General features: G+C 37.2%; 1 protein-coding gene across 4 annotated transcripts; it reads right to left on the reverse strand.

Annotated features, from left to right (window-relative positions):
- Positions 1-1,382: 1,382 nt before the first annotated feature.
- On the reverse strand, positions 1,383-23,466 carry LOC100789119 (uncharacterized protein SYNPCC7002_A1590). Of its 4 annotated transcripts, none has more exons than XM_003518947.5 (6): positions 23,122-23,465; positions 22,275-22,465; positions 22,145-22,190; positions 21,268-21,350; positions 21,061-21,177; positions 1,383-1,611 (listed from the first exon to the last, which is right to left on the reverse strand). In XM_003518947.5, exons 1-6 carry the CDS (start codon positions 23,297-23,299, stop codon positions 1,540-1,542), a joined length of 687 nt encoding a protein of 228 aa, XP_003518995.1. In that variant the 5' UTR covers positions 23,300-23,465; the 3' UTR covers positions 1,383-1,539. The 4 variants fall into 4 exon arrangements, with proteins under 4 accessions (XP_003518995.1, XP_006575157.1, XP_040869465.1 ...); XM_041013531.1 differs by lacking the exon at positions 1,383-1,611 and adding an exon at positions 3,109-3,395 and having other exon boundaries at positions 23,122-23,466; XM_014767672.3 differs by lacking the exon at positions 1,383-1,611 and adding an exon at positions 3,642-19,090 and having other exon boundaries at positions 23,122-23,466.
- Between the last annotated feature and the right edge of the window lie 2,043 nt (positions 23,467-25,509).

The raw sequence follows: 25,509 nt of genomic DNA on the forward strand, positions 1-25,509 counted from the left end.
GATAAATCTTAATGCTATAAATATGATATCTTTATTAAAAAAAGGAAAAAAATAATTATAAATTCCCAATTCCCCCACTAAATCTTAATTAATTTCAAGATGACACATTTTTTAAGTAAATTCTTCATTATGAATTTTATATGAATCTCTTGGGACATTGAATTTTGACACTAGAGTCCTCACATTCTCTTTCACACCTTGATCCATTTTTAGTCTTTAGTTGTGCCACACTTCTACATCAAAGGTCTATAGTGAAAGTAGAAGGTGGAGGCTAGTCATTTTGGGATGTAGTAGGGGTAGAGCCCTATGATGCACATACGAGAATAAGAGGTAAAAGTTGATTAATAACATATTCTACCAAATGGGTGATTTTCTCACCTATTGTGGATCCCATATTGCCCCCCATAAACTGAAAATCCATAATTCTAATAACTACTTGAATACCATTTAGGTTACCAGTACCTGTTTGAATAAATAATATTTACCTATAAAAAAGAAAAAAAAGTCTAATTTATATTTAGTGTGTATTATTAATCAATTCAAATTAGCATAAGCATATATCATATATAAATTAGAATCATGTTTGCAAAAACAAAAATAAAAAATCAAAAGTATCTTGGTCTATTCTCTTTGTGTATTTCTTTATATTATGAATCGATTTGTTATCTTGTAGGTTAGGATATAAAAAGAGATGTTCATTTTAATAAGTTTGAGACTCTTTGTAATCATTATTCAAAAAGAAATAAAATCAATTTCATACTAGTAGATACAGGTAAAATTAGTCAAACCATTTTAATTTTGTATGCTCTTTTTCTTGTTATTTTTTCATAAGTAAATTACACTAATTATTCCTGAAATGTCATGTATACACAAATTTTTCCTATTTTTCTTTTCTTAGCTAAGCCCTCTTAATTACTTAAAAATATATGTTAACACCCCTTTTACATTACAATAACACTTTAATTATTACGCAGCCCTCTATAAACAAAGTTAATGTTAATGTTAAAAAAGTAAAAAGAAAAAATAATTTCACAACCTTAGAAGGAACTAGTGTAATTTATTCATTATTTATTTTTCATTTATTTTCGTCATTTGCCATAGCAATTTGATTTTCATAATTAAGGGTTTAGTTGTGTCTATTTTGAGAAAACAAAACAAATTAAAAACAAGGTAACATTTATAATTAAAAAGCAAAAACAGAAAATGAAAAACATAATCAGACCCTTGAGTACCCAAATACAAAATTCTTGAATCATTCAAATTCCTTTTAATTCTAACATTGAGACAGCATTACCTATACATAGCAACATCACAGGAATATTGTAACAAACAATAATTTTCTTAAAAACCGTCTCTCTCTCACATAATAATAATAATAATAATAATAATAATAATAATAATAATAATAATAATAATATATATTCAGTTAACAAACCAAGAATTCATTAATGCACATACTACAAGCAATATTTGTAGAACCTATCAAACTATACAGCAATTTAAGGTCAGCGCCAGTGGCAATTGCCATGACGCATTATTTCAGATTTCACCTGTCCCAAGAGGCTGCCTTGAGGTATCTCCAGAGGCCCAAGCTTGATAATCTTTCTCAAGCTGCTTAAGACAAATTTATAACAACAAATCAAATTCTTAAATTGTTCAATATATAAAATCTGAGCAAAATTATATGTAGCAAGCAGTTCATTATTGAACCATAAACTATAGCTACTGCTACTTCTATCAACAAGTCAGTCTCTTTAGAATCTATAATTTATAAAGAACCAACGGACCGGAATGAAATCAATGAAAAAGTATTCCTAAAAAAGTTTCTTTCAATCTTAAAAACACAGCTCGGTTATATAAAACACTAGTACCATACATGATTAGTTTTAGAATCTGAGTTTAGATTAACTCAATTACAAAAATTAGCTCTGAGTGTGAGGGTTGTTCTTCACTTATATACTTTATGGTAATCTTATCTTTAGCTGATATGAGACTTGAGTTTTTTTCAATACACGTCCAACACTTTTGGACTTGGTGTATGGATAATATGATAGATGACCCGTTTTAATGAATATAGAATAAACATTAATGTCATCTTAAAATATGAGTTTAGACCTAACTCAACCACAAAATTTAACTCATTGTGAGGGTTGTCCTTCCACTTATATACTCTATTGTAACAATATCTATAGTTGTCATGAGACTTAGATTTTTTCCAATAATTAGGATATGCTAATGTACACCAACTTGTGTTTATAGAAGTATTATAACAAGTTAAAACTTCAATTTTCTTAAAATATACCCAAAATGTATCTTGCTAAAATATTCTTTCTAAAAGATTGAGTAGATGTATTTTCGCAAATCCACATAGGGTTGGCTAACATACACCCACTTGCCTTTTAGGAGTATTTTAAAAAGTTATAACTTAAATTCTTTCTAAAAAACAAGAATTTGTATGATAACAAATCCAAAAAAATTATTTGGCTTGATTTGCATAATATCATTGATATTGGAAAAATAAGTTAGTTACAAATTAGAAGGGGAAGTAAAAAACAATCAAGCACAAAGGCAAACTATATAAACCAACTCAAGGAAAATACTAGTTACAGCGATAGGAAAGTAAAATCTGACAACGAAGAAATAAAATATGAAAATCTGATCAAAATATCTCAACTTCAAATGCATATAGAAACAAATAAGAGGAAGAAAGACAAAAATGGTTTGAAAATGAGGTATGAAATGTCATGCTTTTTGTCAGCAACTTTAGGTCTTGTTTAGCAGTAGACTACTTAGGAAAGAAAAAGAATGTATGATATGATAGGTTGCTAATAGCACCATTTAGGAGACGATATGTAAAATATGAATTCAGTTTTGCGAAAGCAATACCTATGGCAAACAATCTATTTCCTTATTCTGTATTATTAAAATAAACAACCAGATTTTATGTGTTGTCATAACCAGTTGCACAACAGAGAACGGGGAGAAGATGACTACACGAAGAATTACACATGGTTCAATATACAACAGAACAAAAGGCTCATGTCCATGAGGCAAAATAAAGAGAAACACACAATAATCAAACACAAATACTAGTAGCCACTCAAACCATAATCGTAAAACAATCAAGCTAAATGTACGAAAAATTTACAACACTCTGCACCCATTGGATCAGTCCTTCCTTTCCAGCACACAATCCCAATGAAAAATTCTAGTCAGGTCACAAGACAAACATTTTGGGTTGGTCACATGTTGGACCAAACCTAAACCCAAACTTAAAATAGAAGTCACTTTGAAATGTGCTTCATACTAATAATTTAATGCCTCATAAGTCGTATCAATGTTAGTCACAAGTCCAGAAGCACATTGCAATTTTACAGAATTCTGCCAAGTGCAAACTGATAATTTCAACCATGAAAAGTAAGTTGTTAAGTAGGACATGTCCTATATATATATGTATATGATCAACATGACAAAACTTTAAATTGATAATTCAGATTTATATATTCATCTTAAAACAAGTTGTTAAACTTTATAATTTTCATATGATAATAAGCCTCACAAAAAAACATACTAAGAGGCATCACATTAATGCAAAGAATCTAAGAAAACAACTTGCTAAGTTCTTTAATAAAGAGTCTCGCAAAAAATACTAAAAGAAACAATCACTGAAAAGAAAAATAACAACTTGCTAATATCAATCTAAGTCCTTCCCCTTCCTTCTTGGTCATCATCGTTTGTAAGAGACAAATTAGCAATCTCAAGAATTTCATTCTCATCAAGTGATCGAAATATTTTGCATCCATTGGACCTCTATCCTTTAAAGAGTCAACATCATCAAACCCTTTGCAAGCGGTACATTCACTGGTCTCCTTACATCCGCGTCAACAAAGAACATATTTCTTTCCTTTAAGAGTAAGTTTCATGATCTTAATGTGGGGGAAGTCTATGTGAATCTTCACTTAGCAATTCACGACTATAATATAAAAAAGATATGATCATAAATTAATATAAGCTATAGAAATGTTGGGAAAAAAATTGACATTGAAAATTAATAACTTATGTTTAAGGATATAATGTATAACCTCGGGTTTAAAGAATGAGCTAAACAATGGAGAAGTGTACTACTCTTAGTGTAGTAGTCAATTAATATCGAGTGCACTGCCTCAAAATATTGATTCTTCACTTTCTACCTTTCCTTTATATCAATATATGACATTTCTCACTTTTTCAATCATTGAATTCCACATTTCATATACCAATTACCAAGTGAAGAGAAGTCACATCTATTTTTCTAATAACATCATTAGATAGGTCCGACAAAGGAAAGTATATAATCAACCTTGTGCCACCAAATCCAACAATGTTTGTTTCACAAATTTTTCCTTTCCAATATCATCTTCCTTGTAAGAAGATCATTGCTCACTAATAACTAGGAGTCCTTTTTCAAAATTTCTAAATCACTTGAGCATTACCATGGTGGAAGCAAATCTTGTAGGAGTAAGAGAAAACAACTTCAATGAGTTGAATAAGTTGAATGTTGATAATCTCATAAAGTGACTCATGATAAAGTTTTTAATATACATGGTATCTTTCATAATTTTTGTGATCCAAGATCATTCTTGTTAAACAACATTGCTTTTTTCCATGCTCTTGGCAGACTTCTTTTATTTCCATCATAGAGAGTGGACTGATGTTTCTAATGGCATTAGATGTTTACCAAGAATGTTCTTGGATCACAAAAATTGTGCAAGATGTCGCATATATTAAAAACTTTATCATGAGTCACTTTATGAGATTATTAATGTTTTAATTTATTCAATTGATTGAAGTTGTTTTTTGTTGTTCCTAGAAGATTTGCTTCCACTATAGTAATGCTCAAGAGGTTTAAAAAAAAATTTAAAAAAAACGAAAGACTCCAGCAAATGGTATTAGTTAGCAATGGTCTTCTTAAGGAGGAGGATGTTGGAAAAAAAAATGTGAAAGAGACATTGTTGGATGATATTTGGAGGCAGAAGGTTGATTATATACTTTCTTTCACTACTCTTATCTATGATGTTCTTAGAAAAACAAATACAAATGCGACTTCACTTCACTTGATAAATCAAATGTTGGATTCAATGATTGAAAAAGTCAGAAAAGTCATACATTGATATGAAAGAAAGGTAGAAAGTGAAAAATCAACCTTTTATGAGAAAGTACACTCAATATTAATTGACCGTTAGATTAAGAGTAGCACACCTCTTCATTATTTAACACATTTTTTAAACCTAGAGTTATACATTATATCCTTAAACATAATTTGTCAATTTTCAATGTCTATTTTATTTTTTTAAACTAATTTATGATCATATCTTTTTTATATTGTAGATATTATAGTCATGAATGGTTGAGTGAAGATTCACATAGACTTCCCCACATCAAGATATGGAACTTACTCTTGAAAAAAAGAAATGCTTTAAAAGGTTCTTCGTTGATGCAGATGTAAGGAGACATGTGAATGTGGAGTTTGCAAATTTTTTGGATGGAAGAGAAGACTATTTGATGATGTTGACTCTTTTAGGGATAGAGGTCAAATGGATGCAAAATCTTGGTGGCTAGTTCAAGGTGCTTATACACTAATACTTCAAAAGATTGCCCTTAAGCTACTTGTGCAACCATGTTCATCTTCATTTTGTGAAAGAAATTGGAGCACATACTCTTTCATTAATTCTATAAAAAGAAATAAGATGACAACTCATCAGGCAAAGGATCTAGTATTCGTTCATAGCAATCTTTGTTTCCTTTCATGAAATTCCCCACAATACCATCAATAGGAAACTAAAATGTGGGACTGCAAGAGATGAATTTAGATCACTTGATTAGAATGAAATTGTTGAAGTTGCTAATTTATCTCTTATAACCAGAATTAGAAGTTGTTTTTTCAATGATGATGACCAAGAAGGAAGGGGAAGAGCTTAAATAAATTAATATTAGCAAATTGTTTTTTTGCAATTTTCTTTTCAATGATGGTTCCTTTTAGTATATGCATGTGCGTAGAGTACAACTATTATGAGAATTGACATCTTATATGAGAATGAAAACAATTAATTTCAACCATTAGATCATAATGAAAGATCCAGATTAAGAATATTTAAATTCAACTAAAAATGTCATATAACTAACAAATCTCTAAAAGATTTGCCAAACAAAATTTCAACCATATTTTAAAATATCTCAAGCACATCATCATCATCATCATGACCACCACCACTATCACGAGCGTCACCGTCACCGCAATCACCACCATGACCGTCATAACTATTGCCACAGCCGTACCATGACCACCACATCGCCACCAACATGACTATTATCGTTGTTGCTGCCACTGTCGCAATCATGTTGGTGGTGACATACAACGGTCATGGCGATGGTGGTGGACTGATGATCATAATGGTGATGATAGGTTTAAGATATATTTGGACGTGATAAATTAGATATTTGATTAATTTTTTAGAGATTTTATGATTACATGAGGTTTTAATTTGAATTTAAAATATTTTTAATCTAAATCTTTCATTTCAATCCAATGATTGAAATTAACTATTCTCATTCTCATATAAGATTGTCATTCACATAATAATCATACTCTATGTGTATGTGTATATAATGTGTGTGTGAGAATCTTTATTAAAGAATTTAGGAAGTTTTATTCTTAAATTCTTTGCATTGTGGAATATTATGGCTCTTAGTACCTTTTTTGTGAAGTTTATTATCATATGAAAATTATAAAGCTTAACAATTTGTTTTAAGATGAATATATAAATCTTAATTATCAATTTAAATTTGTGTTATGCTGATCTATATATATATATATATATATATATATATATATATATATATATATATATATATATGATGTGTCCCTATGTCCAGTGTTTTAGACTTTTTTTGTTGTGTCTTGAAGTTCATCCGTGTCAGAGTCGATGCTTCATATTTAGAAATCAAGTATATAGTGCCTACATTCGGTGTATAGCTTAACCAAACCATGCTATTTTGGCAATTAGGATATTTGTGATCCAGTATTTATAATTCTTTTGCATATATTATTCAGTCTCTGTGGTCCAGTGGATCATATATTTGATCATACACCTCTCATTTTCTTTTCTCTTAACATGGTATCTACAACCCAACAAGAAGTTATCCTCATCATAGTTGACCACTGCCACTTGATTAAAACAAAATCTTGTAGACTGCATTTCACTTTGGTTTCTAGCATTCTGTAGTGACATCTTTCTGGTAGCATTTTCACTTCTATCAGCCAGCCAATGGTCGTTTTCAACGCGTGCCACCTAGATTTGGATCAGCTTCTCCCACTCAGCCTTTCCCTGGTAACCTCAGGCCAAACAGTGGCACACATGCACACACACTATCTTTATTCAGATCTACTCCATCATCATTGAAGCCTCAGTTATGCTTGAAGCATCCTTTACAACCACTGCCTATTGCACCATGCTGCTCACCCAATTCTCCTATCGCCAAATCTTCCCCCAAGATCTTCAACAGATGAGCTGACATATGTAGAGATCTCTCCCCTCCCTTGGAGCCTTTTTCGACAACTGTGTGGCTGTCTGCTCAATTACCCAATATCACCCATGATTAGATCTAGCACCCCTGCTGGTTTTAAGTACATTTTCAAGGTTGAGACCCTTATTTTCACCAATGATGGTAGTTTCCCCTCTCTCCACTGACAAGTTGGACAAAAATGACTATGATACTTGGGCTTTAGATGCCAGAATATGGCTTGCAGGGCAGGGCTACATGTCCCACCTCACTACCAAGGCCAACTTTGTAATGTCTGGCCTCCAATTATACTTATTATTTCCAATCAACAACTATTGTAGAGGGATTTGCACAAACAATAAGAACTAAGCTATTTTTCTTTTAAATGGAGTACAACATTCTAGACAAACACCATTATATCCTTCTAATATACAGGATGCAACTCCTAAGATAAGTATAGTAAGTGACATTTTAACAGCACTCTTGTATGAGTGTGCAAGTCCATGTTTGTGTGTTTCTATTATATTTGTGAATTGAGATAGGTTTTTACCTTATGTTTGAATATTATCATAATTTTTTTAAAATATTTTTATATGAGGTAAGTTCATAAAGTTTTAGTTAAGTCTACAAGTCAAGTATATGGAAGCTTCATGAGAAACTTAAACTCTCGTTTGACATTTTATCAAACAATTGTTTTGTTCCCTTGACCCTTCTGGAGCAGTGTTACATGGTTTATTAATATCTCTAACAGAAAAGAACAGACAGAATAAAATCAAATGATTGGAATAAATTTTTGTGTATTCAGCAAATCAATGATTACAACTTATATATGAAAGAATACAAGGAATGACCTAAAAGGATAAGATGGAATAACTAAAAGAGAGAGGGAGAGCATATTCCTGTACTATTTACAGCTCATTGGTTCTAGAATGTATATCCTGTACAATTGATAAAACAGAAAATAGAATTATGATTAGCTACTGCATTATGTTGTGGTTAGCTAAGAATCATGATCTTCTTCTGTTAGCCCCACACAAGCAGGAGGTAGGTAGATATCAGCTAACTTCAGCTTGGATGAATTGACAGTGAAGAGGCAAGGTGGGAGGCCTTTGGTGAAAATATCTGCCAATTGATTTGAAGAGGGAACTGGAAGCAGTCGCATAAGTCCTGCCTGAGATTTTTCTCTAACAAGGTGACAATCAATATCCAAGTGCTTCGTCAGTTCATGAAAAACGGGGTTGGCAGCTATGTGTAAAGCGCTTTGATTATCACAATAGATAATAGATTGAATTGAGCGAGGAACCCGCAGGTCTCTAAGGAGATAAGTAAGCCATTGCAACTCGCAAGTGGCAGTTGCCAAAGCTCAATATTCAGCTTCGGAAGAGGATCGGGAGATGGTATTCTGTTTCTTCATTTTCCATGAAACAAGAGAATTACCAATGAAGAAGCAGTAGCCAGTTATAGAGAGTCTAGAATCCAAACAGGTTGCCTAATCGGCATCACTAAAACCTTGAATTTGAGTGTTGCAATTTCTGGGAAAGACTAAGCCTTTTCCGGGACAGCTTTTGAGATAACGGAGGACATTTATCGCTGCATTGTGATGAGCTTTTGTGGGGTTGGACATGAACTGACTCAATTGTTGTGTGGCAAAAGCTATGTCAGGCCTAGTGATTGTGAGGTAAATTAAGCGACCAACCAGTCTTCGATATGGAAGTGGATCAGCAAGAAGGCCGGAGGAATCAGCATGAAGTCGAAGAGTACTGTACATGGGTGTAGAAGACGGTTTGCATCCAAGCATGCCAGAATCCTTGAGAAGGTCAAGACAATATTCCTTTGGCTTTGGCATAGAGAAATCCCTTGATGAGAATGTGCCACTTCAATTCCCAAAAAATATTTAAATGTCCCCAAATCCTTAATGTGAAAATTAGAGTGGAGGATCTGTTTGATGCTACTGATTTCTCGGGCAGAATTACTAGTTAAAACAATATCGTCAACATAAATGATAAGAGCAGTAAATTCAGAATGACTAGCCTTTGATAAAAAGACTATGGTCAGCATGGGCATGTCGATATCCATAGGTCAAGAGCAAATTAGACAATTTTTCATACCATTTGCGACTTGCCTATTTCAACCCGTAGAGAGATTTGTGAAGTTTGCAACTTTGAGAGGGACTAAATCCATGTAGTCCAGGAGGGATCTCCATGTAAACATCTACAGATAAGTCCCCATGGAGGAACGCATTGCTGACATCTAATTGTTGAAGAGTCCAACGATTGATGGAGGCAAGGGCAAGGACTACACAGATTGTTGACATTTTAACCACAGGGGAGAAGGTTTTGAAGTAGTCCGCACCTTCGATTTGAGAAAAGCCCTTTGCAACGAGGCGAGCTTTGTACCGCTCAACAATATCATCGGGTAACCTCTTGATTTTGTAAATCCATTTGCATCCGATGGGACGAACATGAGGAGGGGTATGAACAACATCCCAGGTCCGGTTCATTATTAAAGCCTCAATTTCACGATTCATGGCTTCTCTCCAACAACGGTGTTTGACGGCGTCATCAAATCTGATGGGTTCAGACTCAGAAGACAGAGACATGATGTAACGATGATGAGAGGGAGAAATTCAATCATATGTGAAGGAGGCTTGAATCGGATATGAGCAGGTAGAAGATGATTGAACCAATTTGAGAGGAGGGAGATCAAACTTGTACTCAGAAAGATAAGGTGGTGGTTGGCTAGGTTGACTTGATTGGCAAGGTGGAGGATTGATAGGTGGTGGCGAATTGGGTGGAGAAGATGAAGTCGAAGGAGAGGGATTAGGCGAAGGAGAGGAAGGAGATGGATTTGAGAATTCTAGAGTTAAGGATAGAGGAGAGATATCATTTGTTGTTGGAGGTGGCGTGGGAGGGTTAGTTTCAATGGATATGGTGAATCTGTCCAGCGGTTAGAAGTAGTCTGGTCAAAAGATGTGGCTTGGCCTAAGGGTGGTGTAGGTAGGAAGTTTGTATCTAGGCCAATGGAGGTAGTGTGTGGGCTGGTTTTGTCAAAGGGAAATTGCATTTCATGAAATAAGACATTTCTGAAAATAAAGATTTTTTTGTTGCTTGTATCAAGAATAACATACCCTTTTGTCCCATTTTCATAACCTAAGGCCCCTTTTTGAGATCTGGCATCAAATTTGTGTTGTGGGGTGTGTTTTGTAGCAAAGCATAAACAACCAAAAACTTTAAGCATTGAAAAATCGGGTTTTTGTTTGTATAAAAGGTCAAATGGGGTTTTATTTAAAATGATGGGAGAAGGAACGCGATTAATTAAGAAAACAACATGCTTGATAGCATAAGACCAAAAATTGCTAGGAATTTTTTATTGAAACATGAGAGCCCTAGCAACATTAAGGATATGTTGATGTTTGCATTCAACTCTCCCATTTTGTTGTGGTGTGTAAACACAACTGGTTTGATGGATTATGCCCTTTGAAGAGAAAAAATCTTCTAGCAAAAATTTCGGTCCATTATCGGAGTATATACATTTGATGCTTGTTTCAAATTGATTTTTAACTAAAGCAAGAAAATTTTCTATATGTATTTTGACTTCAGCCTTAGACTTTAATAAAACCACCCAAGTGTATCTACTATGATCATCCAAAATGGTCAAGAAATATTTGTGACCATGGATAGAATTTTTAGAAAAAAGGGCCCCAAATATCCATATGGATTAAGTCAAAGATTTTAGAACTTCAGTTAGTACTAAGAGTAAGGTAATTTTCTTTGTTTTGCTAGATGGCAAATATCACAAATTTCATTAAATTTGCTAGAAATAAAAGGGTACTCTTGATGTAAAACATTGAGACGATTTCCAGATAAATGTCCTAGTCTAAAATGCCAAAGGGTAGAATCATTGGTATGGTTGATGCTTGCATTGATGATAGAAGGTAGTTGTGAGGATGATTCTTTCTCTTTAATTTCCAAGTGATATAATCCCTCCTTTAATTTAGACAAACCAATCATCTTCAATGTGTTCATTTCCTGAATTCGACAGAGTAATGAGAAAAGGTTATAGTATAGAATATTTAAGATTGGAAATTAACTTAGAAATGGACAGTAGATTAAATGTAAATTCAAGGACATATAAGACACCATGGATGGCAAAATTAGGTGAAAAATAAATTGTGCCAGAAATGTGAGCTTTAACGACATGTCCATTTGGTAAATTAATATCCATTGGTCTTATTTTAGAATGAGTGTGAAAATAATGTAAGGAACAAGTGATATGGTCCGTGGCCCCTGAATCTATAATCCAGGGTGTGTTGTGTGATTTAGTTGTGCTAAGTGTGTGTTGACAGAAAAAATGAAAGAGGTACCAAACAAATCAGAAAGAGCATTTGGGCTAGAGTGACTAAGGTTGGCCCGAATGGAAATTTCATTTGTATTCGCACCACCAGTTAAGGTCTTTTGGAGTAAAGCCATCAGTTGTTGAAATTGGGCGTGTGGGGTGCTGGTACATACCCATCCTTGTGCTGCTTCCATCGCTTGCAATGCTGTTGACAGCGCCACCGCTACTACTGCTAGAATTCCCACTCTTGTTGGGAAGGCGAGGTCAACCCGGATATTTTGGGTGACCAGGTGGGTATCCAAATTTTGCGTAGCAGACATCCATCGAATGGCCAAAACATGTGCAATGCTCACATTTGGGAACGGCGTTCCCTTGCTTCTGATAACAAATATCACTGGTGTGACCAACGCGGCCACAGTGGTCACATTTTCGAGTTAAAGAGGTTGATTTGCCCCCCACCCACCCCCTCCCTGACTATGGAGTGCCGTGGCCTCTGCCAGAAACAGTGTTAGCAAATGGATTGGTGTCGAGGGAAGTCGAGGTGGTAGCGGAATGTTGTTGTTCAAGCTGAATAATCATCAAAAAGACCCTATTTGTAAAGGGTAAGGGATCCAGGAGAAAGGATCTGCGAGCATACCATGGCGAAGCGCTCATCAAGGCCTTTGAGAAAGCAGATGATGAAATCTTGTTGGTGAAATTCCTTGGCAGAGCATGTGCAAGGAACTAGAGGACGGAAGTTGTCTAGTTCTTCCCATAGCGATTTGAGGTTGGTGTAGTAAACTGTAACTGAAGCAGAATCTTGCTTGAGATAGTAGATTTCTTCTTGCAACTCAGCCACACATAGCAAATCTCCCTGAGAGAACCTTTCTTTAAGGTCAGTCCAGATTGCAGCAGCATTTTCGAAGAAAATGATGCTTTGGGCGATAGAGGGAGAAACAGAGTTGAGTATCCATGACATGAGAAGTGTATTGCAACGCTCCCAGTGAGGAAACAGAGGGTCTGATAGGGTGCTGTCTAATGGACCTGAATTAGTGGGGAAATATAGGCCTGCTACTCAGTGGAAAGTATATACTAGAAGAAACAAAGTGGGGTCAAGGGTAGAAAGGGAAAAATTAGTTGGTGAGGTGGACAAGGGACCCATGTGATGCGGTTATGAGGTATTAGAGAGAGAGCATGTTGCAGGGGAGGTACTTTTGAAAATACATCTGAAAAATAGTAAAAGAAAAGGGGCATTAGCTCTGGGGCACTCTCACTATTCAAGCAGGGTGTTAACATCAAATCGTGAATAATACTATACACCATACTTACATACAATTTTTCTGTTGTTGATCTCTTTAATTCTCTGTTGTTGTGTTATTTTTTTTCTGTTGTTCCTTTCAACTGGTCCGACCTGCCAGATATATTGACGAGGAGCTAGCATGGTTCCGGTCCATGACTACGAGAATGAACGAGAGGGTTGACGCTTTGGAGGGACGGATGTTAATGCTGGAGGAATCGTTCCGACTGAGGATGGAGGAGTTCCAAAAGGTGATGATGGAGGAATTTGCTAGAATGCGAAACCCACCGATTTCAGAAGGGATTTCATCGGCGTCAGCGGATGAGAACTCTGAATTCAGAATGGCTGTCAAGAAGGTGGAACTTCTGTCTTTTGATGGTGGTGACCCGGTTGGATGGATCACAAGAGTTGAGACCTACTTTGAGATACATGGCTCTTCGAAGGATATGAAGATCCGTTTGGCAAAGATATGTATGGAAGGATCTACCATCCATTGGTTCAACTTACTGAAAGAAACAAAGGATAATCTAACATGGGGTAAATTGAAGAAGATGATGGTTGATCGTTACGGAGGCCGAAGGTGTGATAATCCTTTTGAAGGGTTGAAAGACTTGCACCAGGAGGGAGACGTGGAAGAGTACATATCTGAATTCAAATTCCTCTCTTCTCAAGTGAATCGTTTTGCTGGAGGAACAATATTTGGGATATTTTGTTGAAGGTCTCAAACCAGAAATTCAGGTAAGGGTCCAAACCATAAATCCTCAAAACCGGCTTCAAGCCATGAAAATGGCGCGGGATATTGAGGTGGAGATAAGGGGTTTTCGTTCGCAGAGGCTGAGTGATTTTGGAAGATGGACAAAGGAAAGAGATGTGTCATATCATTTGTATGAAAGGGGGAGAACGGGATCGGGTTTTAAGTCGGGTCAAAGGAGTGGATTTGGGTCAACTTACAACCCAGGCCCAAATCGCAGCAGCAGTGTTACGGGGCCTGTTTCTCCACAAAAATCTGCCCAGTCTGGGAGTAACTCTCACCTAGGAGGCAATTCGAACTGTCAGAACTCCATGGGAGATTCAAGCTTTTACCACCGTGCCAACTCGGATCGTGAAGGAGGACCCCGCAGCAGAGGGGTTCAGCATTTGCCCTATTCTGAATTGATGGATCGGAAGAGTAAGGGCTTATGTTTTCGTTGCGGAGAGAAATTTCATCCTTTGCATCAGTGTAAGGAGAGGCAACTTCGATTGCTTATCCTAGGAGATGATGAAAAGGTTAATGAAGAAGGGGAAGTGATTGTCGTAGAAGTGTTAGAAGATGAAGAGGAGGAAGTTATTGAATGTAATGCTTTGGGGTTATTTGAAACTAAAGAGATGATGAACACCAGGGGTCAACCGGCTACTATGAAACTTAAAGGGAAGGTGGGTGAGGTCCAAATTCAAGTATTGTTGGACAGTGGGGCAAGTCACTGTTTTATTGACCCAAAGGTGGCCACGGCGTTGGGATTAATAGTGGAATCAACAACGGCAGTAGGAGTGAAATTGGGCGATGGTCACCGAGTAAAGACCATGGGAAAGTGCAGAAATGTGGAGTTAGAATTGGGTGATTTCTTGACCCAAATAGATGCCTTTGTGTTGGAATTGGGAGATCATGATGTGATCTTGGGAGCAGCGTGGATGAGACGATTTGGCAAAGTCACCTTTGATTGGAAGGGCATGATTTGGAGTTTCCCTTGGCAAGGGAAAATGGTGGAACTACAAGGCATTAAAGCCTTGTCTGAATCTTCAAACTCTTCCCTGCATAGTTTGTTGGAAGCTGGTGAAATAGAATCTGATATGACTCCTCGAGGTGAATTGAAGGCGCAGGAACAGAAGGATTTAAACCACATGCTAGCTAATTATAAGGAAGTTTTTAAAGAACCAGAAGGATTACCACCAAAGAGGGACAATGTTCATTCCATAGAGTTGCATCAAGGGGCTTCTCCGGTCAATGTGAGACCGTATAGATACCCTTTTCATCACAAAAGTTAGATAGAGAATCACGTGAACTATATGTTGGAGCAGGGCATTATTAGGTGCAGCTCAAATCCTTTCTCTAGCCCTGTCATATTAGCTAAGAAGAAAGACGGTGCGTGGAGGATGTGTGTGGACTATCGGGAACTTAATAAAACAACCATACCGGATAAATTTCCTATTCTGGTGGTAGAGGAGTTGTTGGATGAGCTCCATGGTGCCAAATACTTCTCAAAGATCGATTTGAAATCGGGCTACCATCAAATAAGGGTAAAGGAGGAGGATGTGCAAAAGACCGCTTTCCGGACACATGAAGGGCATTATGAATGTTTAGTCATGCCATTTGGTTTGACAAATGCCCCGGCAACATTCCAAGCAACTATGAACCAAATCTTCAAGCCCTTTTTGAGAAGGTTTGTTCTAGTATTTTTTTGATGATATATTGGTATATAGTAGAGAGTGAGGTGAACATATGCAGCATTTAAGGCAAATCTTAAAGGTGTTACAAGAAAAGAGATTTGTAGCCAATAAGAAGAAATGTGTTTTCGGTGATACTCAAGTGGAATATCTTGGCCATATTATTTCGGAGAAGGGTGTAGCGGTAGATCCGGCTAAGGTAAAGAGTGTGGTAGATTGGCCAATTCCTCAAAGTGTGAAGGGAGTTAAGGGTTTTTTGGGGTTGCAGGATACTATAGAAAGTTTGTCAAGGACTATGGGAAAATAGCCAAGCCTTTGACCGAACTCACAAAAAAAGGATTTAAGTGGGGGCCAGAAGCTTTGCATGCCTTTGAGGAACTAAAAAGGGTGATGACAACTTCTCCGGTTTTGGCTCTACCGGATTTTACTCAACCTTTTGAGATTGAGTGTGATACTTCGGGAAGAGGAGTTGGGGCTGTTTTGGTTCAGAAGAAAAGACCGATTGCTTATTTCAGCAAGGCCTTATCTGAAGGAAATTTAGCGAAGTCAGCATATGAGAAAGAGTTGATGGCCTTAGTGTTATCGGTGCAGCATTGGAGACCGTATCTGCTGGGAAGGAAGTTTGTTGTTTATTCAGATCAAAAGAGCCTTAAATATTTGTTGCAACAGAGAATTACTACAGCTGATCAACAAAATTGGCTAGCCAAGTTGTTAGGCTACCAATTTGAGGAAGTGTATTAGCCCGGTTTGGAGAATAAAGCAGCTGATTCCTTATCAAGGCTGCATGGAGATAGTGAATTGAGGAGCCTTACCACTTTTCCGATTTGGTTGCAGCTAGCAGAGGTTCAAAAGGAAGTAAGAGAAAATGAAGAATTAAAAAGAATCATTGAAGAGTTGTCACAAGACCTGAATGTTCATCCGAAATTCAGTTTGTAAAAAGGGAACTTGTTTTACCATAACAGGTCGGTGCTGGCTGCAAACTCAGTGTATATTCCTCTGTTATTGCAAGAGTTTCACTCATCTCCAACAGGGGGGCACTCGGGATTTCTCAGAACTTATCGCAGAATAGCGGGGAACTTGTATTGGGTTAGGATGAAGAGATCTATACAAGACTTTGTGCGAAGCTGTGACACTTGCCAGCGGCAAAAATATGTTGCGATGTCCCCTGCGGGACTGCTGCAACCATTGCCAATTCCGGACCAAATTTGGGAAGACATCTCCCTAGATTTCATCACTGGTCTTCCTAAATCTAAGGGGTTTGAAGCACTTTTTGTTGTTGTGGACAGATTATCAAAGTATGGACACTTCATACCCCTCAAGCACCCTTATACAGCCAAGAAAATAGTCGAAGTGTTTACCAAAGAGATTGTCCGGTTACATGGAGTACCACAATCCATTGTTAGTGACCGAGATCCTCTATTTGTTAGTTTGTTTTGGAAGGAGCTATTTCGGCTACAAGGAACAGTTTTGAAGATGAGTTCCTCTTATCACCCGGAAACGGATGGCCAAACCGAAGTGGTGAATAGATGTCTTGAGGCTTATTTGCATTGTTTTGCATCAGAGCAGCCCAAAAACTGGTCGTATTGGGTGTCTTGGGCTGAATTATGGTATAATACTTCCTACCATGTATCTATTCGAACTACACCTTTTGAGGTAGTTTACGGTCGAAAACCTCCCACCATAATTCGTTTTACACAAGGAGAAACAAGGGTTGAAGCTGTGGCTACCGAGTTAGTAGACCGAGATGAAGCTTTGAGGCAACTTAAGCATCACTTGCTTAGGGCTCAGCAGCAGATGAAGAAATATGCAGATAGAAAGAGGAGGGATTTGACCTTTGAGGTGGGAGAATGAGTCTTTTTGAAGTTGAGACCCCATCGGCAGCAAACTGTAGTTAGAAGGATAAACCAAAAGTTAGCACCGAGGTATTTTGGCCCTTATCTCATATTGGAGAGAGTTGGTGCAGTGTCTTATAGGATAAAGTTGCCCGAATCTGCAAGAATTCACTCTGTTTTCCATGTTTCTCAATTAAAAAAGGTTGTTGGTAGTTATAAGGTGGAACCAAAACTCCCTGCTGAATTAGGAGTTGAGGATGCAGATGTGGAGGAGCCTGAAGCTATTTTGGCCACTAGAGATATCCGTGACAAGGCAATTTTTAGTCAAATGGAAGGGTCGAGCCGAAGAAGATACTACATGGGTAAAAGATGTGCTGAGAAGTCAATTTCCCTTTTTCAGCCTTGAGGACAAGGCTGCAGCTGATGGGGAGGGCAGTGATAGGGTGCTGTCTAATGGGCCTGAATTAGTGGGAAAATATAGGCCTGCTACTCAGTGGAAAGTATATACTAGAAGAAACAAAGTGGGGTCAAGGGTAGAAAGGGAAAAATTAGTTGGTGAGGTGGACAAGGGACCCATGTGATGCGGTTATGAGGTATTAGAGAGAGAGCATGTTGCAGGGGGGGTACTTTTGAAAATACATCTGCAAAATAGTAAAAGAAAAGGAGCATTAGCTCTGGGGCACTCTCGCTATTCAAGCAGGGTGTTAACATCAAATCGTGAATAATACTATACACCATACTTACATACAATTTTTCTATTGTTGATCTCTTTTATTCTCTGTTGCTGTGTTATTTTTTTTCTACAGTTCCTTTCAGGGTCAGTCGATGCTGGCACAGGGATAGAACCATTGAGGAAGCCCATTTTGTTCTTGGAAATCAAGCCCATCCGAATGAATCTGGACCAAGATTGATAGTTGTTTCCTATAAGAAGAGGAGAGACAATGACTGAGGTGGGACTCTCACTAGGGTGGATGTGAAATGGGCTTGAAGGTGTCTAACTTGGGTCAGTGAAAAGGGGAGGTGGAGGAGGAGTCTCCTCATGATCAGAATCATAGCTGCTGGCCATGGAACCTTAAAAGGCTCTTGATACCATAACAGAAAAGAACAGACAAAATAAAATGAAATGATTGGAATAAATTTCTGTGTATTCAGCAAATCAATGATTACAACTTATATATGAAAGAATACAAGGAATGACCTAAAAGGATAAGATGGAATAACTAAAAGAGAGAGGGAGAGCATATCCCTGTACTATTTACAGCTCATAGTCCTGTACTATTTACAGCTCATTGGTTCTAGAATGTATATCCTGTAAAATCGATAAAACAGAAAATAGAATTATGATTAGCTACTGCATTATGATTGTTGGGTAGTCTTTTTTAAATCCCTCCACCAAGTTGATTCGTTGGCTGCCCTTGCTTCATCCTCCAAACCCCTCCACCCGCCATATCTTGATTCCAATACTTTAGCCCAAAGCTCTCCTTGGTTTTGTAAGAGATGCCACTTCCATTTGCCTAGTAAAGCCATGTTGAAAGTGTTGATGTCCTTGATACCAAGCCCTCCCCTTTCTTTCGGTAGGCACAGCTTCTCCCATCTAATCCACGAAATCTTTTTTTGGTCAGGCCCTCCTCCCCATAGGAATGTACGCTATATTTTCACTAGCTTATCCACCACTGATTGAGGCACCCTGAAAAAAGAAAAGAAATAAATAGGTATTGATGTTAGTACTGACTTTATTAATGTCACTCTCCCCCCAAACGAAATGTGCCTTTACTTCCATTTCGATAACTTTCTCTCACATTTACGGATAATTGAGTCCCACATGTGACATCGCCTCGAGTTGGCCCCTATGGGTATACCCAGATATATAAATGGAAAAGCCAGCAAACTACAATGCAAATAATTGGCCGCCTCTTGCTTCCATTGATCTGTCACTCCAAACACACCAAAACAGCTCTTAGCGAAGTTGATCCTTAAATTAGAAACCAACTCAAATGACCTAAGGATCACCTTAATAGCTTCTACATTCTCCTTGGCTGCTTCCCCAAAAAAAATTGTGTCATCAGCATACTGTAAGATGCTGATGGGCACACCATTTGCACCAACTAGGTAGGGCTTGTACAGATTTTCCTCCACTGCTCTCCTCATCAAACCATTTAGACCTTCAGCCACAATATTGAATAAAAAAGGTGTCAATGGGTCTCCTTGCCTAAGACCCCTCTGCGGTAGGAACTCAGCTGTCGGGCTACCATTCACTAAAACAGAAATAGATGCAGATTTGACACACTCTTCAATCCATTTTATCCATTTCGGACTGAAATCCATTCTCCACATCATATACATCAGAAAATTCCATGAAACCGAATCGTATGCCTTTTCATAATCCACTTTGAAAACGAGGCATGATTTGTTGCTCCTCTTGGCCTCATCTATCACCTCATTTGCTATGAGTGCACTATGAAGTAAATGTCTCCCTTCAATGAAAGCAGATTGGGTCTCATTAATAATAAATGGCATTACCACCTTCACTCTTTTAGCCAACAATTTCGCCACAATCTTGTACATGCAACCTATAAGGGAGATAGGCCGGTAATCATTCAAGGTGTGAGGATGAATCACCTTGGGGATTAATGCTAAGAAAGATGCATTACAACCCCTAGGGAAAACACCGTTGGCATAAAATTCATCCAAAAAGCGAAGGATATCGGGTTTGAACAAGTGCCAGAACTTCTTTATGAACTTAAATTTGAAACCATCGGGCCCCGGGCACCGCTCACTCCCACAATCCCAAATAGCTAGCCTCACTTCCTCCTCCTGAAAAGGAAGCACCAGGATATTATTCTGATGTTGGCTAATGGTCTGGAAATTAATACCATCCAGCCTAGGTCTACTGTGATCAGGTTCCTGGAATATTTGTGAAAAGAAATCCTGGACCTCCTCCTGCACCTTTTGTGGTTCATCTATGTAACACTGTTTTGGAGTGATTTTGCAGAAATAATTTTTTTCCAATCTCACTAATTCTTTTTTAACACCTTTCCTTCTTGATATACTCCTTCAAAGGTCCAAAGCTCCCTCACGGGTACAGTCTACTATTTGGACTGCATTTCTTCTTAATAGAGTTAATTCTAGCAACTTGTTGCATGTTAGTAGACTGCATAAGACTCTTTCTTAGATGTATATATGAGTGTTGCTTCCTCATAATCAGCTCCATACCTGTTCTTTAGACAGTTTGCTTTTTGTTTCTTTTTGGAAATTCTTATTTAGAAAATCTGGTCCCTAGACCAGTTTATGTTGATTAGCTTTCGCGGCTTTGTTTAAGAGGCAACATTTCTGTGCCAATGTGCAAGTATAACCTGCTACACCTTGGTGCATTTGTTTTGATCCTAACTATCATATTTTGAAGGAGGCTTTTGCAAAACAACATTTTGATTTTTCGGATAAATATTAGGCATTTCAAGTTTGGGGCCCATCTGTCAATGATTAGGCAGCTTTGCTTGATTGGTTTGTTTTTTGTTTTTCCCTATGTTAATTAGGGCTCCTTATCCTCCCATTTCCTTGTAATTTTTTTCTCTTCACATGAATTTCTTCTTTTATCCAAAGAGGAAAAACATATCTTAAAAATCAAATTTGCACATAATTTATTAAGCTTTAACAAACCTGTGACATAAAACGGGGAAGCATAATCCTGAGTATTTGTTCAAGGACTTGAGTCCCAGCTGATTCAATTGCTTGCTTTGGTATTGCTTGGAAAGGAAAAGGAATTTCAATGCTTACCTGGATTCCACATAGCAATCCAATGACACCTTTAACTGGAATCCCACAAATATAGAATCACAAGAAAATGAAATAGAAATAGAGTACTACCTCAATTATAGTGTCTGATGTGAGTTGCTGCATCAATGACCTGTTAGCATTGCTATCACATGATATCCGGTTAACCATTAGAGCTGCATTACCATATTAAAGTATTGAAAAGGCATTCCTGAAAGTAGCATAAACCAAACAGCATGACACCCTACATGTTTTCACTTTCCTTTCCTAGAGAAGAGTACAAGAAAATTGCCTCAGCTTCTGCTGTAAACAAGGAAGTATACATATCGTTTCATAATCATCACATGTACTGCTTTCATAAATAGCCACTAAGCTACAATAAAAAACAGTACTGAGCAGAATAAGCATTGATCTGCTTCGATACCATTTTAGCAATTCACACTGTAGTTCCATGTTTTGCTTTGTTTGACAAATAATTTGACAAGAACAACAGTTTCCAAGAAACCGTGTATAACACAGCTGATATAAACAAGTTAAACCTGACATTCTCCTATATCCTCCTACAATACCCTCCTAATACTTCATAAAGAAAGCATTGAGTATAAAAGTTAATGTTTTTAATATTTTGAAAACTTATAATCCATTCAATGCTTTCTTCATTTAGTAAGTAAGAAGATGTTGTATAAGGATTCAGCATCATTTATTCTTAACACACTCACAAAAGGAATCCTTTTAAAAAAAATTCACTTTCTATAGACATTTATCATAGTTATAAATTGTGCTACACAATAACAAGTGAAGCTTGCAGTATTGCAATTTTAATGTCTTCACAACCCCTTTGCAAGTTGCAACTGCAATTGCAGCAATGCCGCATTGCCCACAATTCTGTTAATCGAGAGACACCAACAACAACCACAACCATAACTACAATTTAAAACTATGCACATTTGATACGCATCAAACAACTCACCATCAAACTTGTCATTCTGTGCAGCAACCATTGGCGAGCCCTCAAGCTGTCACCAAAAGCCAAACCAAGAAATCAAAACAATTAAACACTAAAAACCAAATTCAGAAACACAAGTGCATGAGTTTGACACCTTGCAAGACAAGAGCTTGATGCAACATCCATCAGGTTGCTCTTCCACTTTCACCAACAACACAGGACAAACCTCAAAGTTGAAGAACTTGAACCTATAAACGTAACACCTAAACGTGTTTTCGTTTACCCGCTCAATCCTCTCTGCATCCAACACTGAATACTGACTCGCTGGTAACCGCATGTACTCAACTGCACACACATCATAAAATCCAATAAAATTACCAATTTTTCAAAATCAAGTAAAAATGTATAAAATAAGAAAAGGCTTAATTACTCATTTAGTTTTTATACACACAATCTTTATGTTTTAGTCCTTCCACCTACAAACTAGTTCGTTTTAGTTACATACACATTCTAATCTGTTTTAGTCCATGCCATCCAAAATTGTAGAGACTAAGACAGATTAAGGGTTTGTTTGGATAAAATTCTCCACAAGCACTTTCAGGAGAAGAAAATAAATAAAAAATAAATGAGTTTCTCTATTAGCTAAAATTAACTTATGCATAAGCAAAATTATAAAAGTTCTCTCATATTTGCTTCTGTAAAAGTTGACTTTTAACCTATGCATAAACTAATTTTAGCATGCAAAGAAACTTATTTCATTTTTCCTTTTTTATTTTCTTCTCCTAGAAGTGCTTATGGAGATTTTTATCCAAACAGACCCTAGAATGTGTATGTGCACTGCAGGATTAAAACGAGTTAAGAGTGTATGTGCGCAAGGACCTCAAGGATTAGTTTCTGGATGTAGGAACTAAAACATGACGATTGTACAAGCAACTGAATTAATTAATTAATCAAAGCATGAAAAAAAGGAAAATAATTAACCAATATCACTCTAACATTACTTAGGGGGCGTTGGAGTTGCCGAACCGAAACGGACTCCTTGCGGCGAGCGACGAACCGAGCCTTCTGGCTCGGAGTGGCCGAAGCACGAAGCGAGAGGCGCGGGGATTTGAGAGCGCATTGGGTGTGTGGAAAAGAAATGGGAATGGAACGAAACAGAGAAGAAGAAGAAGAAGCCATCCACCAAACTGTTGAGTCCAGATGGATAGATAGCGCTGGTACGGGACAGTGCAAGAGTTGGGAAGAAAGAATGAAGACGTGGTCACAAAACGTGAGCCAAGAATGGGCGCACGTGCTCACGTGACAACTCCTTGCTGGGTTATAAGGGGATATTCTTCCTCCACCATTAATTTTTCTTCCCCAGCCAGCATTATATATGAAATTTCAAATTTGTCCTTTACTTAAAAGCTAATATACATCAATTGTTATTGGGCACCCAACATTTTTGCCTCTTTTCCTTGCACTTCTTCTCCGCCTTCGTGCTTCCTCCAAGAGTATCTTTTCCTTCACGAGTCTCTTCCCTGCTATATCTTCGACGGTGAGTTTTTTATTTTTTTGATTTCGTTTACTCCATACGGAGTGACAATCCATATGCGATATGCGAAATGGGAATCCGTGTGACCATACGGATTATGCAAAATAGGAATCCATAATCCGTATGGATCATACAGATTGTCAATCCGTCTGGATCGTACATTTGTTAAAATAAACTACATTTAATAATAGGTAGGGTTTTAGAAGATTTATTAGTTATTCTATTAGTTAGTTTTTTAGTAATAGAATAAAAACATTTTTGTTATAAAATATAAAACTCAACTATTATTTGAACGATAACATTAATGGATATTAATGTGCAAATTTGTAGATTATGCTTAGAACCTGATGATTGTGTCGGGTTTTAGGTAGAGTTTTAGGAAGAGCCTTAGGTAGATAGATTACTGGTGATGAGGAAGAAGCCCCTCAACGTCGAAGGCCGATAGCATCGGCACGCAGACAACGGGCAGCTGCAACTTTTGTTGAGGATATTGACCAAGTGGATCATGTTGCTGACGATGTTCATGAGGAGCCTTACAAGCCAATTACGAATCATGTAGGTGTTGATGCAGAGGATTTCCAGGCGGGCCCTAAGATACATCATTGTTGACGTCATATGCTGATCATGTGGCAGCCAGAGTTTGGGTTGGAGAGGTAGTTATTTGTTTAATTATAACATATTTAAATAACTATGATTCATATGAATTGACAATCTGTAAGGTTCATATGGATTGTCAATGCGTATGGTTCTTATGGATTCCCAATCCATATGAACATTGCGGATTGCCAATCCGTATGAACCCTACGGACTGTCAATCTATATGATTCATACAAACTGCAAATCTGTATGTTTTTTACGGATTAGCACATATCAAAGTTGCAGATGAAAAAAACTAACATCCTTCGTCGTTGCACCGCAACACCCACCACGACGACAACTAAAAACTACGAACAAACCACCGCGATAATGCACCTCGACCAAACCAACCACAACATGAAATGAGTAGCTCAAGCAAAAGAAAATGGAAATGAATGGTGTATGAAGAAACAAATAACCAAGGAACAAAGAAGAAGAAGAAGAAGAAGAAGAAGAAGTAAATAGAGGTAAGGTTGGAATTTTAAAAATTATGTTGGGTGTAGAAGAAATTATGTTGAGTGTCGGAAAAAAATCTCTAATAGTAATAGTAATAGTAATTTTGAGGGTGTTAGAGATATAAGGAGTAGCAAGATGGAACATTCCAAGGCTAAAGCTTGAAGCTCAAGAAAAAGCTTGAAGATGTTTTAGAAGAAGTTTTGGCTTTTAGATGTTATTAGCAGCTTCAACTACCCCATTCATCTTGGGCCTGTATGGCGTGGAATTATGGTGTTGGATCCTGAAATCCTCACACATTTCCTTCATCATTTTGTTGTTCAGATTGGTGGCATTATTTGTGATAATCTTCTTGGGCAACCCATACCGGCAGATTATCTCTTTCTTAATGAACTTGACCACCACACTCCTTGTCACACTGGCATATGAAGCAGCTTCAACCCATTTGGTGAAGTAGTCGATCGCAACCAAAATGAAGCGACGTCTATTCGAAGCCTTGGCCTCAATAGCCCCAATCACATCTATTCCCCACATAGAGAATGCCTAGGGCTCTGCCAAGACTTTCAAAGGCACAAGTGGTGTTGGATCAAGTGGCCTCAGAATAATTAAGAAGGGGTGGTTGAATTAATTATGAACGTGTCTTGACTAATTAAAAATTTATCCTTCTTAATGTTACTAGACTCAATTAGGCTTTACTACTAAGTTATGAGAAAGTAAAGAACAGAAACAATAACTTAGACAAAAGTAAAGCGGAAATAAAAGCACA

This window comes from Glycine max, chromosome 2, assembly GCF_000004515.6.
Source record: "Glycine max cultivar Williams 82 chromosome 2, Glycine_max_v4.0, whole genome shotgun sequence".
NCBI classification, from domain to species: domain Eukaryota; kingdom Viridiplantae; phylum Streptophyta; class Magnoliopsida; order Fabales; family Fabaceae; genus Glycine; species Glycine max.

What these genes read in the sequence shown, in the direction of transcription:
- LOC100789119 (XM_003518947.5), bottom strand. Translation starts at nt 23,299, where the DNA reads ATGGCTTCTTCTTCTTCTTCTCTGTTTCGTTCCATTCCCATTTCTTTT. An exon ending in ACAGAATGACAAGTTTGATG is followed by an intron (nt 21,351 to 22,144) that starts GTGAGTTGTTTG and finishes ATGGTAATGCAG; the next exon opens with CTCTAATGGTTAACCGGATA. An exon ending in CATCAGACACTATAATTGAG is followed by an intron (nt 21,178 to 21,267) that starts GTAGTACTCTAT and finishes TGTGGAATCCAG; the next exon opens with GTAAGCATTGAAATTCCTTT.